This window comes from Sciurus carolinensis, chromosome 5, assembly GCF_902686445.1.
Source record: "Sciurus carolinensis chromosome 5, mSciCar1.2, whole genome shotgun sequence".
NCBI classification, from domain to species: Eukaryota; Metazoa; Chordata; class Mammalia; order Rodentia; family Sciuridae; genus Sciurus; species Sciurus carolinensis.
In genome coordinates, this window is record NC_062217.1 from 137214022 (window position 1) to 137231150 (window position 17129).

The 17129-nt window shown below is 50.6% G+C and overlaps 1 protein-coding gene across 3 annotated transcripts; it reads left to right on the top strand.

The window, feature by feature from the left end:
- The first annotated feature begins 918 nt into the window (after positions 1-918).
- Gprin2 (G protein regulated inducer of neurite outgrowth 2) lies at positions 919-16345 on the top strand. 3 transcript variants are annotated; one of them, XM_047553363.1, is made up of 2 exons: positions 919-959; positions 12797-16345. In XM_047553363.1, exon 2 carries the CDS (start codon positions 12803-12805, stop codon positions 14168-14170), a length of 1368 nt encoding a protein of 455 aa, XP_047409319.1. In that variant the 5' UTR covers positions 919-959; positions 12797-12802; the 3' UTR covers positions 14171-16345. The 3 variants fall into 3 exon arrangements, with proteins under 3 accessions (XP_047409319.1, XP_047409317.1, XP_047409318.1); XM_047553361.1 differs by lacking the exon at positions 919-959 and adding an exon at positions 7040-7294; XM_047553362.1 differs by lacking the exon at positions 919-959 and adding an exon at positions 7040-7287.
- The last annotated feature ends 784 nt before the right edge of the window (positions 16346-17129 follow it).

Sequence of the window (17129 nt, forward strand, 5' to 3'; positions counted from 1 at the left end):
ACTGGACTGGTTTTCCCTCAGGAGCTACTTCTTGCTCTTCGCCATCCTGTGTACTTGCCTCTTTATTAGCTCTCCCCTTAACCCTTAGAGCTGGACCCCAATTAACCTTTACAGGAGAGGGAGCTGGGCTGGTGGCAATTCCAGGTTTCAAAGCAACAGTAATTCTGTGTCAATAGAGGGCACTAGTGGGTTGAAAGGGCAGGGCAGAGCAAAGACAGGAGGGAAACTGTCCAGGAAGTTTCCCTGGAGCCATGGATTATTTCTGGAGCTGTTCTATCCTCACCCATCCTTACAACAAAACAAAAACAAAAACGAAACGAAACAAAACAAACATCGGTGGTCTCTGATATACCTTTTGAGACAACTCTGGCATCCCCCTTCCACCGTGCTTCTGCAATCCTCTCAGGGTCTTCTGATAACTGTTACTGAGGCCAGTTTTGATGGTAAAGGTCAGAAATCAACCCAAACTAGTTTGAACCAAAAGGAAATGAAATTTATCAGTTTTCTCAATTGAAATAAGGGACAAGACTGGCTGTAGGCTTTACTGAATTCAAGACTCCAGTGATGGACTCAGAACATTTTTTTTGTCATTCTCTGGGCCTGTTCCAGGATTGAGCTTTGTGTAAGATGGTGGCAGCAGCTTCAGCTCCCATGTCCACTTGGGGGAAAGGGTGAATTTCTTTCTCAGAACCCCCAGAGCAGGTCTTTGTTGTGGATTATTTATTGGTTCTAAGTGGGACACATACGAATTCAGATAAATCTCCACGGGCAATGTGAGGCAGTGACTGGCTCAGGTCTAGTCACACATCCCTATGCTGAGACCCACCCAAAGCACATGGGTGGAGAGAGAGGAGGATGAGTAATCTTTAGAATATAAATTGACCTGCTGGAAGAGAGAGACATCACATGCAATTTACTTAAGCAAGATAGAAGTTTCTTTCTCTCTCATCTGTCTTCAGGTAAGCAGCCTGGGAGCCCAGGTTTTTTCCTGTTTTGCTGCAATCCCTAGGTATTGTTTATCCGTGTGGTGTAAGATGTTTCACCAGTGTCTCCACTGCCCAACCAGTGGGAATGGAAAAGGGCAAAGAGAGAGGCTCACTGCTTCTGGTTAAAGGCATCAGCTTTCCTTGCCTCAGCCCTGTTGGTTTTCGACTTGGCCAAATGTAACTTCTGAGAGATAGGAAAATACAGTTTGTTTTTGATTTTGTTTTGATTTCCACATCCCAAGATGAAAAAGAGGGATCTCTAAACACAGGCAGTGAAGGCCATTCAGGGACAATTAGCAATCTCAGTCCCAGTCTGTCCTTTGGGCCAAATGTTTGCATCTTTTCTGATGCACACAGTGTCTTCTTCTTGGGGGAGACAACCCCAAAGTTCAATCCAGGGCTTGCATCCTGCTCCACACCTGGGATCTGGGTAGTGACAGCCTGTCCCATCAGGTCTGCATGTGGTTCTTCTTGGTGAGCACCCTTAAAGTTGCACACAGGTTATGTGACCCATAATACCCATATAAAATTGTAAGGAAGACTAGGATAACCACATTGGGAACCCCCACCTGGCTGGAAAATCGAGAGTTGTCAGATCCTGGTGGGCAGTAAACTGTAGGTTCCAAGGGGATGGAGGAAACTCCTTGGATGACAGCTCTTCTCTCCAGAACTTTCCCTTGGGAGTAGACTTCCTTGTGCCTGGGGTCCCCTTTTTGTTCTGTCTCCCATAGCCACATCTGAAGTGGACATAAAAGTGGGTACCTTCCTTAGGGCCGCACAGTTTTTGCTCATACTGGACAAACTCATATTGACTTTGCTAACACATGTCCCTCAAAATCTCAGTTGACTTTCTGACATTTGTTCTAGTCATTACTATGGGCAAGTAGCAGTATTTAAGCCTAAAAATGGCAGCTATTTATTTATCAGCCTGTATGTTCTGTGTATTCACCTCTCTCTCAACTTGAGATCAACCGAAATACTCACCTTGGATTGGAAGGTAACATCCTTAATCTGGTCTTTGCCACTGAACTGGCAGTCATGGTAGACTAGAATCTTTAGTCAAAAGGGCTTGAGAAAGGCCGGGGTCCACAGCCTTGTCTCCTGCTAATATGACTTCTCTAGAAACTTCTGCGTATCTGCCTCAGTTTATTGTTCATAAGAGGTAGACTTTTTTCCTATCCTAAAAACCTTTTCAACTTAGGTGTAGCCCATGGATGGACAGTTTCTCTAAGTACCGTTGTATTCTCTCCCATCCTGCCTGCCTATTGGTGGGCTTTGTCTACATTCTTCTGGCTTGTGCAGAACTTTGTAAAGAGTGGCAAGAAGCATCCAGCAAACACCACATTTTGAAATTTCCACCCATTTCTCTCATAGCTAAAGCTGACTTTCCAGTGTGTTGCAGGAATTGGTTTATCATCTACGGTAATAAGGCATAACAGGGGTCTCCAAATTTCCAGCCTGCCATATGTATATAATAAAATATATTTTTAGTATCATTACCTATGGCAATTTTTATACAACTTCCAGGTATATAATTCTCTATTAATTAGGTTAGACTTTCCTTCTGTGAGAGACCCCTGTCATAAATAGGGTAGAAGTTAATTTCTCTTTTGTGTAAAATGTGATTGTAAATAGTCCAGGACTGACAGACTACCGCACTGTGTTGGGACACAGGCTCCTTCTATCTCGTGCTCTGATAGCTCTAGGGTTCTGCCCTTGGATGAATGGTACAAACTGATTTAACATCATGACTTCATTCCAACCAGGGGAGAGGAATAGGAGCAAGTCACATTCCTTTTGAAGGCACAACCAAGAAACTGCATACATCACTCTTGCTAACCACTCCCTGGTCAGAACCTAGCCCTATGGAACTATGCCTGAGAAGTGTGGTCAATATTCTGGACAGTCATGTTCTTAGCTAGAGAAGTTCTAATACTACAGATGGGGAAGGTATACATTGGGGGACAACTAGCAGTCTCAGTTTTGGGGTGATCTCTAAATGAAATGGGGGGCTGGATTGTAGGGAGCTAAAGCAATAGATGTCTACTGTAAGGCCTGTCCTTTGTGTGCCCAGTCCTTTCTGTTTCCTTTCCTTGCTGTGACCTAATTGTCCATTTATGTGTCTGTCATCATCCTTCCTGAACCCCCATCATGCTGGAGTCAAGGCACCTCTGATTCAGTCTGTTTTCAGCTCATATCTAGAACTGGCTCTCACAGGGACTCAGGAAGATGTTTGTGGAATTGAACTGAGGTGGTAATAGGTATTCCTTGATAACCTGCCATTAACTCATGATCAGGTCATCCATCCAGCATCTATTATATGCCAGGGCCTGAGGAGTTGGTGTCTTTTCATCAGATAAAAAGGCAAAGGCTTTTCATTCATGGAGTGCATAACTAGAGGGATCTCCTATGCTCCAGGGATTTTTTTGTCTGAAAAGTCAGTACTGTTCAACTCAGTCAAAGCTCTCTTCCTTGGCCATTGACAACATACTGACACAATCTAGCTCTTCGTGTCTCTTCTAAGACTACCAGAGATGCGGTCCCCAGTGGCCATCTGTGCTTTGGGCCAGCTCAGTGTCCCTTTCCCTTAGTCTGGCAACATCACGTTGCCCTTCATTTGAGGAACAACTGTTCCCCACTCTCTGTGACCCTGTTGGGGCTGTTAGTAAAAACGCAGTGCCTCCACCCTCCTGAGAAGAGAGGATGTGACAGACTAGTCATTTGAAGAGCTTTCTCCCTCCGGACTAGAATTTTCAAGATTTAATTTGTGGAATTTTAGATCCCAAGAGGTAAAGATGCAGATTTAGATTAGAGCTGACAGCAACTTTCTTTACCAAGAAAGGAAAGACTATATTCCCTTGGTACTATCCCCATCATATCTTCTTGTCCCCTATTAGAGAAAGAAGCCACCTGCCTGTCCTGCTATGTAACTAGTTCTGAATCTCAGCCCACTGAGGACCTTAATGCCAGCTGTGATTCCATTCCTCTATTTCCATCCACTTCTCTCCATGGACCTGTCTCCTCAGCTGTCAAATATACTCAATTTGGCACAATGCACAGTGGGTATCTGTCTGTTTCTGGTCACCCAATCTCCATTCTTACTTCTTGGAAAGCAGGAACCACTGAGTACGGTCTTGGTGGGTCAGTGGGTGCTTCTAGAGAGGCATTTGGGCAAAGAACTGGAATCCATAGTTCTGTGGTGGTGATGGAATGAGACTGTGGAGTCACTTGGTTCCTCTCTTGCAGAATTGAGACTGGCTCTCCAGCATCAGCTTCCATTCTGAGTTCTCTTCAGTCTTCCAATACACTCTCTTTTGCTTAACTTATTCAGTTATTTTCTGTTGCTGAAGGCAAAGCAATACTCAGCTTCTTAAAAAGCAAACAAAGAGACAACAACAACAACAAAACCAACTAAAAACAAAATACCTCTCTTGATCCCAGACCTCTTCCCAAATGACACCTTTTTTTCTTCTTTCCTTTATGGCTATACTTAAGAGTTGTCTAGGCTTGCACCATCTCTGAGTCTCTCTTCCAATTCATCCATCGACACACTCCAGGGGCTTCTGCCTCCCTCACCTTACTGAAGCTGCATGTTCTGGGTATCCTGGGTCACCACAATGCCCCTATTTCCCTCTGCCCTTTCCCACTGCTCCTTCTTAGTCCTTGCCACCTGGTTTCTCACAGCTGGGTCCTAAGCCCTCCTCTCACTCTATTCTTCTCCTGAAGATCTCATTCACACTTGGGACTTTAGGGCCTGCCCATGTGCCTATATTGCCCAGACCTCCTGGGAAACTCCAGTCCTGTGACTACAACTTGCTTCTCCCACGGTGTCTACAACATCCTCGTGTGCCCCCCACTGTGCTCCTGAGCTCTGAGTGCATCCCATATTTGCTCCTGTTCTGTCAAGGTCAGCAAATGGCCCTTGGTCAGTGTGATCCTCAAGCCAGGACCACCTCTCTCTACTAAAGGAATCTACAAAGCCCCATCTCCCTCACCCGCATTCCACAGTCTTAGCTTTACCTTTAGAACCTGACAAGGAGGGGTTTGGTAAATATTTGATCAAAAGTCTGATAGCAGTGAGCACACTCCACAGAACACTTTCACAACTACCATCTTCCTTCCCTCTGTGAGATAGGGAGGCAGGTATAATTACTACAGATGAAGAAACCGATGCCCACAGAGATGAACAATTTTGCTTGGGTGTGAGATAGCAGCGCCAATGAATACAAGGAAGAGTTGGCATTGAAATTCATCTTCCAGTCTCCATCCTGAGCTCTCCCTGGGCAGCTGCCTCAGCCAGGGGAGCCTCTTTACCAAGCCACAAATGTAAGAAGGGGACCAGTGGGCCAAGGGCTCAAGGCCAAGGTGACGCCTGGAGTCCCTGGTGGCACAGTTTAGCCAGACTGTGTCTATGGTTATTCACTCTGGCAGACATCTGCCAACCCCAACCCCAACCAGGCTTCCTTGATGCATATGCAATGAAGTTCTTGGAGGGTTCTGAGGATGCCCTGGGAGCTGTGAGTCCCGTGTTTTAGATGTGGGTCTGGCACCAACTTTCAATGTAGTCACACATACCTAATGTCTTCTTGGGCTCAGTGGTCTCCAAAAAGGGAATATGACCATTCCTGAGTAATTTTCCCAAAATATGGAAAAAGTGGTCCTATTCCTGGGCAGGGGCAGAAGCAGATAGTGATCCTAGAAACAAATCCCCCATCGCCCCCCTTGGATAGGATCCCCCAGCCAAATTGTGTGGGGTAGGGACATGACAGCCTGGGTCCTCCACTTGGACACCTGTTGGTCAATATGCTCAGATTCCCCAAAGTAGCTGTCTTCCAGAATCTGAAAGTGCTCTGAGGCCCCACTGGAAAGGGCTAAATAGGGCAGTCTGAGTCTCCCTGAACAGACTTGAACTCTACCCAAACTGGGGCAAAAGCAGAGAGGATATAGATCTCCATAACTACATGGGGTGCTGACCCCTCAGACAAGAGCTGGACGAGCAAGTCGGGGTTGCCAGGGTTGGTGTCAACAAAGGAGACATGATACTGGGACTCAGTTCTCTGAAACTGGGGCTCTGGGGTTGGGCTGCAGGAACTCCTTGAGGTTGGAAAGGCCTGTGGCAGACCTAGACTGTGTGGCTCTGCCTGGGGGAATATCTAGGGAAAGGAATGAAGCTCCCAGGTCACCAGGGGGCCCAGGGGATCTCAGGGACTGGATAAGTGGGATGCAGAGGGAGTGAGGGAGGGTGTTGAGGGCAACAAAGAGTTGTAGGGAAAGAATGTGGAATTGGGTGGGATCTGCTCTTTCTTCACAGTCATTGTTGGGGTCTGTGAGGCAGGCTGAGAGACTGAAGGCCTCAAATTGGCTTGGGCTAGTGGCAAAGGTGGGGATAGGGATGTGGGTATGGAAAAGGGTGATAGAATACTGGTCTTGAGGGATGTGGCTGAGGACACAGCCTTGAGGAAGGAGTCTATAAAGTTGGGGAGTCTGTGAAACTGGGGGGGAGGGAGGCAGGCAGGGGGGCTCTGGGTAGTAGGCTGGGTGTACAGAGCTCGAAGAACCAGGGGTCAGGTTTGGGGCCCACAAGGGTAAAGATCAGAGGATGGGACTGGGGGATCCAGGGATTGGCGAATGGATGCAGGACCAGGAGAGCTGGAGATAGTAGCGATAGGTTCGGATATGGGGGCCGTGGGTGCAGACCCTAGAGAAAGGGGGTCACCACCCGGGCTGTGGACCTCGGGTGCCCGTAGAGACGCAAAGGGAACCAGAGTTGAGCCTGCAGAGAGAGGGCCTGGAGGATTGCGGGGACCTAAATCCTTACAGGCCTGGGGGACAGTGGGGTCGGGACGGGAAGGTGGTTGTCTTTCGGGTTTGTGGGGCAAGCCTGGAACGCAGGGGTTAGTCTTGGGGGCGAAGCTGAAAAGACCGCAAGGTGGGGACGCAGCGGAGAGCAGGAATTCGGAGGGAGGACCCGGGCTCGCCGGGGCCGGGCCAGGGCAGTGGGGCGGGGCCGAGGAGGGGGCGGGGCTGGGACGCAGACGCGGGGGCGGAGCGCGGGGGCGGGCCCAGGTGAGCCGGGCCGCCGCCCCCTGCGCCCTCCCCCGGGCCCCCGGAGCGGGACGCCTGGGTGGGCCCCTTCCCAGCGCTGGCTCGGCTGCCCGCTGGACCAAGGCCGACGGTGTCTGGGGCCCAGGCAGAGTCCGGGTCTGGCCCCGGCTCCATCTTGCGCCGCTACGCCGGGCACCTGTGGCGGTCGCAGGAGCAGCGCTTCCGCCGGCCTGCGGGGCCCCGGGCGGGCGAGAGGGTGAGAGGTGGGTTCATTGCCCATAGGGGTTAGTGGGGGAGGCGGCGCGGATAGGCGGCGCCTCTCACTTCCTGGGCCCCAGAACCCACTCCTTACCTCTGCGTGCTCTCAGACCCTTCGCATCCCGGCCCCCGCGTAATGCTCAGCGTCCCCTGTAGCCGCATCCCTCCCGGTATCTCGCTTCTCTTTGCGCCATCCCATTTCCTTTTCTTCGATGTCTTCTCTGCCCAGCTTCCCATTTTTCCTTACTCTGCTTAGGATCTGGCGCCTATGGTTTCTTCCCTCATCCATTCCCTTTCTCTTTTATCCCCATCCCCCACCCTGCCCTTCTCCACTGCGACCATCCGTTCCCCCACCTTTCTTGCCCCTTTTCTTCTTCTGCCTTGCATCCCTGCCCGTTAGCCCACCGGCCCATCTCCCTTCAGTCTCAGCCTTTGTTCTCAGAAGGTATGTAGTCTAGTTTCGGGCTGCGTTGAGGTCCTTTTCCTTAAGAACCTCTGTGGGTTTTGCTCGTGAGGGTCGGGGAAGGGAGCTGGGTGAGGTTGCGTGCGTGGTGTGTTGAGGCCTTTGGCCCCGCAGCAGGGGCAGCCTGGGCTTGGCTTGCAGAATGCAGCAGCGTCCGTGCAGCAGTGTGGACGCTATTTCCTGTAGGCTTGCACTGCAAACGGGCCTTGGCCTCTGGTGTGTCAATGGTGGGGCGTGTGCCTATGCTGGGTCACAAGTGCGGTTGAATGTGCAAGTTGGAACATGCTGGCTACATGGCTGCTTCTAGGCTGGCGTGACTGGTCTGAGTCTCATCCTCTCCACCCCAGTGCCTCCCCGAGGGTGGACAAATCCCCCCCAGGGGAGGAAGCCCTGGGACTGTTGGGGCCTGGATCTCTCTGGTGAGCAGGGTGGCCCCACAGTTAAACTAGAATCCTTTCCTGGCACTACTTGTCACCTGGGATATATTGTCTTTAAGGCATCTTCATCCTCTGTGATGGGCAGGTTTTGTCTCCTCAAACACTCCTTTTTTGGAATGCTCCCTGCTGCATTGCCCAGTTTGGGCCCACTGTGTTCCTGTCAGACTCTTTTTTCCCTCTGGGAGGTGTTAAACCACCTGCAAGAGGTTGCCACACCCCCACTAGGCAATGAGGGATTTGTGGAGTGGATGTACTTACCTGGTGTCTGAGAGTAAGTTCAATATTTTTACATGTTACCAGTTTTTCTTACAGACCTTCTGGGATTGCTTTTCCCATTGTGGTCTTGCTGGACACAGATGTCATCATCCAAATGTTTACTGCTTAACAAGAGGGGACTTTACAAGTATATTACAATATGGCCTGGGCAAACCCCAAAGGCTTGAACTCTTATGCTGGGATGAGAATTGAAACCTTTGGCTGAATTGACCCAATAGTCTTTTTGGTGGGGCTAGTCTGGAAGTTTCTGCAGAACTGGGGGCATTTGCTCTAAATGATATTGACTGCTGGCTGCATGTGAGACTGGTTGATCCTCTAGTTGCTGACAAGCAGAACCTGAGGCAGCAGGACAGTCCATCATTTGCCATAGGACATTGGCAACTGCTATCATAACTTTGACATCAAATGGAACAGGAGGGAGAATATTAAGGTATCATTCAAAGAACACTAATGTTCTTGAACACCTTTATGTGCCTGTCCTTTATCTTGTGCTAAAACGTCTTCCTAGGTGATCTCTTGGGTGAAACTAGAACCATTTCCATAGTTTTAAAGGCAGGATAGGCATGCTATTTAGGTCATGTGGCATGCAGACACCAGACTTGTATATATGTGCATGCGTGTGTGTGTGTGTGTGTGTGTGTGTGTGTCCTCTCCAGTTAAGATTTAAAACAACCCTGGGAAACTTAATGTAGTGGTAGGAACACTGGTGATGGTCAGATTTTAGGACAGGATGAAGGTAGCAAGGATGAAGCAAGCCCAGGCTGACCTATGGAGTGTCTTGGTGGCTTCCCCTCTGCCTCTCAGTACTAGTCCCAGCAATACCTTGTGCTCAAGCTGCTTACGATGGAACAGAAAGAAGATTATTATTCTAGTCCATGTGCTATCACATTTAGTCATCACAACAATCACACAGAATAGGAGTTTACTTCCATTTTGTAAATTTGGGAAACTGAGGCTTGAGGTTAGGTGTCCACTTGAGGGCACATATGCAGGAGGGGAAAGAGACAGTGCTGGTGACGGAGCCCTGCTACTACTTTTGTACCCCTGGCACCCTGATCCTTTGGTCCAGCCCAAAGTGCCAGCATCAGGGAGCATGGGAACTCTCCCTGGGGGCAACCTGGAATAACTTCCTTAAAGCCCTCCCTCCTGTAAGGCTGGGAAGGCCAGGTTGTAGGAGGATATGCTGTCAGAGTTCTGACTTTGCCATTTTCAATTGTAGATTATTTGACATTTTTGAACTGCTCCAGGGCTCAGTTTTGTTACCTGCTACTTGTAGGGTGGTGGGATCGGGAAGGGTACCAATAGATTTATACCCACCGACACACATTGAGCTCTCTATGAGATGGCTAGCCTGGTACTAGCCATCTGGTAACCAAGCTGTCTGGTAAGGCAGGCGCAGCAAGACTCATCCCTGATGGCTTCTCACTTGGTCTTGGAGGCCTGAGGGTGCCCCCAATCTTGTCCCACCTGTTTCCTCATGGTGCCTGGCTGAGGAAACAGGTGGGATAAGAACTACTCCTTAGGAAAGTCCAAAGTGATGGGGCTCAACTGAGGCTGTGAAGACTGTCCTGATAGGGCCTCTGTGGGGTTCTTAAATGTGTTACTGGGTGTTATCTCCCTGCCAGGGCTTTTGGTGACCACAGGCTTCCCAGATAGCAGGTACACCCCCTGGCCTCCTCACCCTGGGCAGCCTAAGAAGATGCTAAGAAGTGATGGGGTAGGTGGGGAACCAGGCTTTGCTTCCACTTATTAACATTTCCCACTGGAACGTCACAAACACCACTATGAGTGTCAGTTGCTAGACTGGGTGCTGAGGCTCAGATGATGACAGTGGAAGGTGATTGTGGGCAGGACAGAGGTCTGTGCAGTGCTCAGAGGGGCAGAGGACCTCACACACTCATGAACTTAAGTCGGGCTCAACCACTTTCCGGCCGTGTGCCCTTGGGTAAGTCGCTAAACCTCTGAGCTTTGACCTCCTTTGTTGAATGGGGAAGATGACTTACCTCCTAAGGTTGCTCTGACAAACAAGACAGTATTTATAAAGGAAGTGGCACATGTCTGATACATGATGGGTGTTTGGGTACTGGGAACTGTTATTACTTATTTGTTGTTGGCTTTATTTGCTCTTGCACCTGTCCATTTGGGAGCTCCTTCAGAGCAGCACCTGAGGCAGACTCCTTTCTTGACTATTCATCCTTTTCCTGACCCTCCCAGTCTGGCTGGGATAGGACACTCCTCACCAGGGTAGGCTGTGTTCAGAGCTGTGTGGTTCAGTATAGTTGCCATTAGCCACATGTGGCCAGTTAAATTTAAATTACTTAAGTTTCAATAAAATCAGAACTTTAGTTTTTTGGTCATAGAAGCTGTCTGTTAGGTGCTTAGGGGCTACATGCATCTAGCACCTATCCCACTGGACAGCATGAAGAAGTTGCATGGAACTGGACTCTAAGCACTGTGGCTTCAGAACCATCCTTGCTGTTGGTTTCAATAGCTGCCACATCTCCTGAGCATAGTTCCGCAGAATGGTTGCATTGACACAGAAACTAAGTTCAGGAGCCCTTCCTGCATTCCCTTTCAGGTGGCCTTGCTCCCTGGAGGTGAGGGTGGCTGGTTTCCTAGCAGTCCTTATCAGCCCAGGGTTGGGAGGGTAGGGCCAGGATTGCCCAAACTGCATCTGTTGCCTTCTGTACCCTCCCTGTTTCTCCAGCCCATCCTGCCTGGTAGGGAGTCCTGGAGTGATTGTCCTCATTCACAGCTTTGGCCAGGGCTGGGCTGGTTCAGACACCCTGAAACCCTGGGCCCTGCCCAACTCTGAGCCCACTGCTTCCCTCATAAACTCTGAATACTCTCGTCTTCTGCTGTTCCTTTCAGCTAGGCACCTTCTTCTCTTTCTGGCCCTGACTTCCATAATAGGTCCTCCAGAAAGCCCTTTCTGATCATCTCCAGCTCGAGCCCACAGTCTTGGTATAGTCCTCTCTCAGGCCCTATTGGAGCACTAAGAGTACTCCTCTGCAGCATGGCCTTGTATTTGCCTATTCTCTTGATCAAGCATGCAGCAAACATCCTCTGAGTGCCAACTACATGTCAGGTCAGTGCAGGATGGTCAGATGGCAAGGAACAGGCTACAGGCCGGCTTTGCCAAGTTCTAACTGGTGAGGAGGCTGACAGTCTGCCAGATTATTCCATCTAGACCTGATGATGCTTATCCAGGAGTGGAGGCAGCCTAGCTGGGAGTGTCAGGAAAGGTTCAGAAAAGGAGTCACTGAGGTAGAAGGGGACTAGTGCTCACTCTAGACTGCAGCTGGGTCAGTGGGCAGTTCTATAGGGGTCTGTATGGCTGGAGAAAGGGATGGCAGTAGTAGGAAGGGAGGAGGACAAGGAGGATAGAGACACACTGGGAAAGAGGGAGTTGAAATTTTATGAAAGACATGTCTGATTTTTGATATTGGATATACAGGTTATCTCACTGCTGGACCAAGTTCCCCAGGGTGTAGCCAGAACTGAATTCTGTGTTCCCCAGTGCAGATCCTGCCCTGCATGCAGCAGGGGCTCAGGAAATGGCTTTGAAATGAGTGAGCAAATACCAAGTGAGTCCTATGTGTACAGGGTTGTTAGGCAGGGCTTCTCCTTACCCCTAGAGCTAGAGGTGGGAGACAGGGTATCACATCCCATTTACCACTGCCATGACTGAGTCTCAGAGACATGGTAGCTCAGCCAGGACAGAGAGGATGGGGATGGGGGTGCAGGGAGAATCCAGGGTAATTCTCAGTTTGTGCTTTCTTCATTGCTTCCTTATCCCACAACCTTCTCTGAGCCCTACTCTACCAACGAGGCCCCAATCCACAGTGAGATGGATTCTGTCAGTTCCAGCAGAAGCAGACTAGTATTTCAGTCCAGCTCTCTTGGCTGCTAAAATTCAGCAATAATTCTGTGCTGATTTACTAAGAGCTGTTGTTCCAAAGTCCCTGCTCCTAATGCTGTAGTTCCATCCCAGGGTCCCCACAGACTTGGCCTCTTCCCTGGATTCTCTCCATTTCCCTTTCTTCCATAATCTATCCAGTGAAAAGTCACCAGATGGCACAATAGATGGGTGGTCTCCTGAACCCTTCTTCAGGAATACAGATTGTTAGATAGTTGTAGTGTCATTCCTGTGTATAATGTCGAAGAACTTGATTTGACATGTCTGGTGTGTTGTCACTGAGTTGCTTATGATTCTGACCATTTATTCAGGCTGGGACTAAAGCTGTGTCCCTTTGTGTGAGCTCAGAGCAGTCTAGCTAAGGTGCCAACATCTAGCTCAACTCCATTCCCTCCCCTTTTGTCTCTTGCAGGTAGCCATGAGCTCCGACCACCCTGAGCCTGGATCCCAGGCACCCCGGAGTCCCCGCATACAGTCACTGTCCCAGAGCTCTTCCAGCCTGCTAAGTGAAGGCCGGGGTAAGAGACCAGAGCTCCGCAAGAGTGCTAGCAGTACTGTGTGGCGGGCCCAGCCTGGCAAGGCAAGCACTAGTCCCAAGACCCTGGAGGAACAGAGGTGCCAGACTGAGAGCACAGAGCAGGCACAGACCTCAAGCCCCCATCTCCAGTCTGGTGCTGTGGGGCACTGGAGGAGCAGCACTGTGGGTAATGTGTCCACAATGGACAGTGGTGACCTGTGTCGCCTGCGCACCCCCAGCATGGCTGCTGTACAGAGGAGCCATTCTGATCTGGTCCGTAGCACCCAGACTCGGGGTCACAGCAGTGCTCGGAAGGCCAGTCTCAGCTGCTCAGCCCTCGGTGGCTCACCTGTCCACAGGGCTCAGCTGCAGCCTGGCAGTATTTCTGGTCAGGTTGGCCAGCCACCTACAGGCCTGGAAAGAGAACTGACTCCAGAGGATGGAACTTCCAACTCAGCCTGTATGCTGGAGGAGAATCAGGTGTGGGTACCACCGCCAGCCTTGGGGGACACAACTACCCACAGCAGTGGTCCCCAGGCTGGGCCCAAAGCCACAGGGCAGCCAACCACCACCTCCTGCCATGCTCTGCCCCCGACAGCTCTACTCTGCAGCATGAGGGAGGCAGTGGCCAGTGACTGCTGCCATGCCCTGCCTGCCACAGGTATCCTGGCCTTTCCCAAACTTGTGGCATCAGTGAGTGAGTCTGGGCTGCAGACTCAGCATGGCCTGAAGTTCCACTGTAAGTTGCCTGGGGGGATTCACAGGCACTCCCACTGCTGTGCCCACCTTTGGGGTCCCACAGGATTACCCACGGAGCCTGGCTCTAGGACCAAAGATGTATGCACAATGACCTCAGCCAGTGACTTGGCCCCCGTGTTGGTGGCAGCCCAGGATGCTGGTGTGCAGGCAGCCCCAGTGGCAGCCTGCAAGGCTGTCGCTACCAGCCCATCACTGGAAGCCCCTGTGGCTCTGCACATGTTCCCAGAGGTAGCTCTGGGGGCCAGCCTGGAAGAGACGGTGTCCCCTGTGCGGGATGTGCGGTGGGATGCTGAAGGTATGACGTGGGAGGTGTACGGAGCCTCATTGGACCCTGAGGTGCTTGGTGTGGCCATCCAGAAGCACTTGGAGATGCAGTTTGAACAGCTGCACCCAGCACCAGCCAGTGATGACAGCTTGTCCATCGAGGGTCGGAGGGGCCCGCTGAGGGCTGTCATGCAGTCCCTACGGCGCCCCAGCTGCTGTGGCTGCTCTGGTGCAGCCCCTGAGTGAGGAACTGCATCTCTCAGGCTGGCCTGGCTCGAGGACTCAGCCCTAAGCCAGGGCCAGGGATATTGTGGGCCCTGTGTCCCCTGAACCCACTGAAGGTGGGCACATCTTTCATCTGATAAAAATTGACTACCTACAGATCACAGGACACAGCCCGGGGCTTCTAGTTCCGTGTAGCTGAGCTCTTTTTTAAGGGCTTGAGCCCCAAAAGCCACAAGTCTGCACATTCCAGGCTTTGAATTTTGGGGCAGAGTTTCTGCACTGTGTATAAACTAGCTCCTGATTTTTGTGTAAAAATATTCAACCTCTGTTCAGTCTGCCCTCAGAACTTCTGCCATGTTTCCCTTAGAACTGTTGCTTTATTTTTTACAAGTACAAGGCCCTGGGTTCAATCCCCAGCACCGCAAAAAAAAAAAAAAAAAAAAAAAAAAAAAAAAAGAACTGTTGCTTTATTTTAAAGCATTGCTGAGAAATAATGATTTCTTACATTAATTGTTGGGCATGGGGGTTGTACCAAGTGACAGGGACTGCCTGGGTCTCTAGAAAGGGGAACGTTAGGGAGGGGAAGCAAAGGCCTCCTGTGTGCCATTTACTGTACTTGACATTTTACCTTGTTGAGTCTTCACCTCTTTACCCCATTCTACAGAGGAAACAAGATGTTTGGCAAGGCTCTGGTTGATGTGCCCCATGTTGGACAGCTTGAAGTGGTGGGCTAGGATTCAAAGCTAGGACTGACTGAGCCTGGGTGTTTCCCTACAGCCTGGTCCAGTTCAGTGCAATTGGATACAGGAAGAATTTATTGAGCCCACATTCTGTGTCAGTTCTGTGGATTTTTGTGAGGAATGAGAGGCTTCCCTTGCCATAGCTGAACTCATGATGTGTGGGTGCTCTGAGCATTACAGAAGGGTTACCAGGCTTTGATGGGGCTTTCAAGAGCTGGCCCCCTTGCAGGTCATTATGTCAGGGGCTGGCCTCACGATATGCAGAAGAAGAGGTGGCCACTTGCCCTTTAATATGTTGTAGAGCCTGAAATTGCACTATTATTATCTCATTCCTTTGGCTTAGATTTATTCCCAGTTGGTGCAGTTCTTCAAGGATGGAGGGCAGGAATGGATGGGGGAAGGGAGGGAGCCTGGCTGTGGACTCTGGGCTGAGGACTCCCACCTGGTAAGAAAAGACTAGAGCTATGAGGTGGTGGGGCTTTGGGACACCTGTCAGCCAATTCGTCTAGTCTTGCCCATGTGACCTGACTTGGGCCAGGAGATTGGGTCTGAGGAGGGAACACTAGGGTCTTACACTGCTGTCTTCATTAACCCAAGGACTTCTCAAGACCTGTGGAGAATGGAATGGGTTTGTGTCTGTCCTGGCGCTTGGTGTATAAGATCCCAAGCTCCTAGAATAGAACTATGAGGCCTCCCTTATGTGGGAACCAAAAGGTTAGGGTGGTGTCAGGGTCCCTGACCTGGTCCTGTTCCTGAGCTTCTTATGTACTTAGGAACACAGGACTCAGAAGCCGGTTTACCTTTCCCCTCCTTAAGGACCCAGTACTCACTGCGGTGGGAATAACTCCTGCAGTGGTGGCTCAAGGTTTTAAGCAGGGGAGACAGTTTAACAGGCCACAGGAACAGGTGAGGAAGGTATGTGTTAGGTAGGAATGCCTTCTGAAGCCTCAGAAAGGGGCATTCATAACTGGAAACGTGCCTTTCCCATACCAGCATGTACCTTCTCAGGGTCCTGGGCTTGTGTGTCCTCTGTCTATGGTGCAGGGCAGGTACCTCACGTTCTGAGGTGTGGCTTATGGGTACCATGCCTCCTTTGTTCCTGGCCCTGCACAGCGGGTTCTAGTACCCCCAGCTCAGGGGAGAGGGGAACTGGCTGTAAGGACTCGAAGGAGCAGCACAGGGCCACAGCTGAGTCACATGGTCTTTTGACACAAAGGGGCTGGGAAGGTGGATGGAGTAGGGACAGCTAGAGGCTTGGAAGTAACTGTCTTGCCTGTCCTTGGTGAATTACCCTTATAGAGGCTTAACTGGGGTGTTCATTGGGTTGGGAGGCTGGCTAGGGGGTCTCCATTGTGAAGATCTTGGTATGACTGAGGAAAGGGACTTCACGGCAATGAAGAACAGGTGGCTACCCGCCCCCTGATGTGTTACAGTACCTGAAATTGTACCATTATCATCTCATTCCTTTGGTTTAAGCAATGAGTGGAAGGGGTGGGTGGGTGGGGAGACTGGATTTCAATTTAGAAATATCCCTTTGGCTACCTAGTGGAGGAGAGATTGGCATCAAAGTGGCAGAACGTATGAGCCCAGAGGGTGGGGACACCTAGGAGGGGCCTTTTAAGGGGGAGGAATTGGGCAGCTGGGGACTGTATTCACACACATGTGCAGTTGATCTGGGGAGGAGGACTAGTTCTGGAAGGCTGAGTTTCTTCCAGATTGGGCAAGAGAAGGGTGAGGCTGCTCTCTGGGGCAAGGACAGACCCAGGTGGGGCAGGAGAAGGGCCATATACTATAGAGTTTTGCTGAGAGCAGTGAAACCCACTTCATGAAAAGCCTTTCACTTCCATAATGTGCAAGTCACATGAGTTCACCATTGAGCAGAGGGGTGCCAATATATAGCACCTCCACACTACAGGATGGCAGGCCAGGCTGGGCCTTGCACAGGACAGGCTGGACAAGACACCCACTCACCTCATCAAGACTGAGATAAACATTTGCAGGGAGGTGTTGGAATCCAGCCCCACCTGTGTCCTGGATGGGGCCCCCCAGAACACCCTCCTGGTTAAGCCACATCCTTGGTCTCACCAGCTGAGCTGCATGGCCTCTGCTATTAGGTCTACCTGGAGCAACTGCAGCTTAATTTCTGAGTCGAACCTGGAGGCCTAACCCAGTCCCTAGTTTAGCTTCTTCCTGGCCAGGCCTGATGTCTACATTGGTTCAGGGCTTCAGAGACTGACCAC

Bases quoted from the DNA above. Each gene is read 5' to 3' on its own strand.
- Gprin2 (XM_047553363.1), top strand. From the start codon at position 12,803: ATGAGCTCCGACCACCCTGAGCCTGGATCCCAGGCACCCCGGAGTCCC.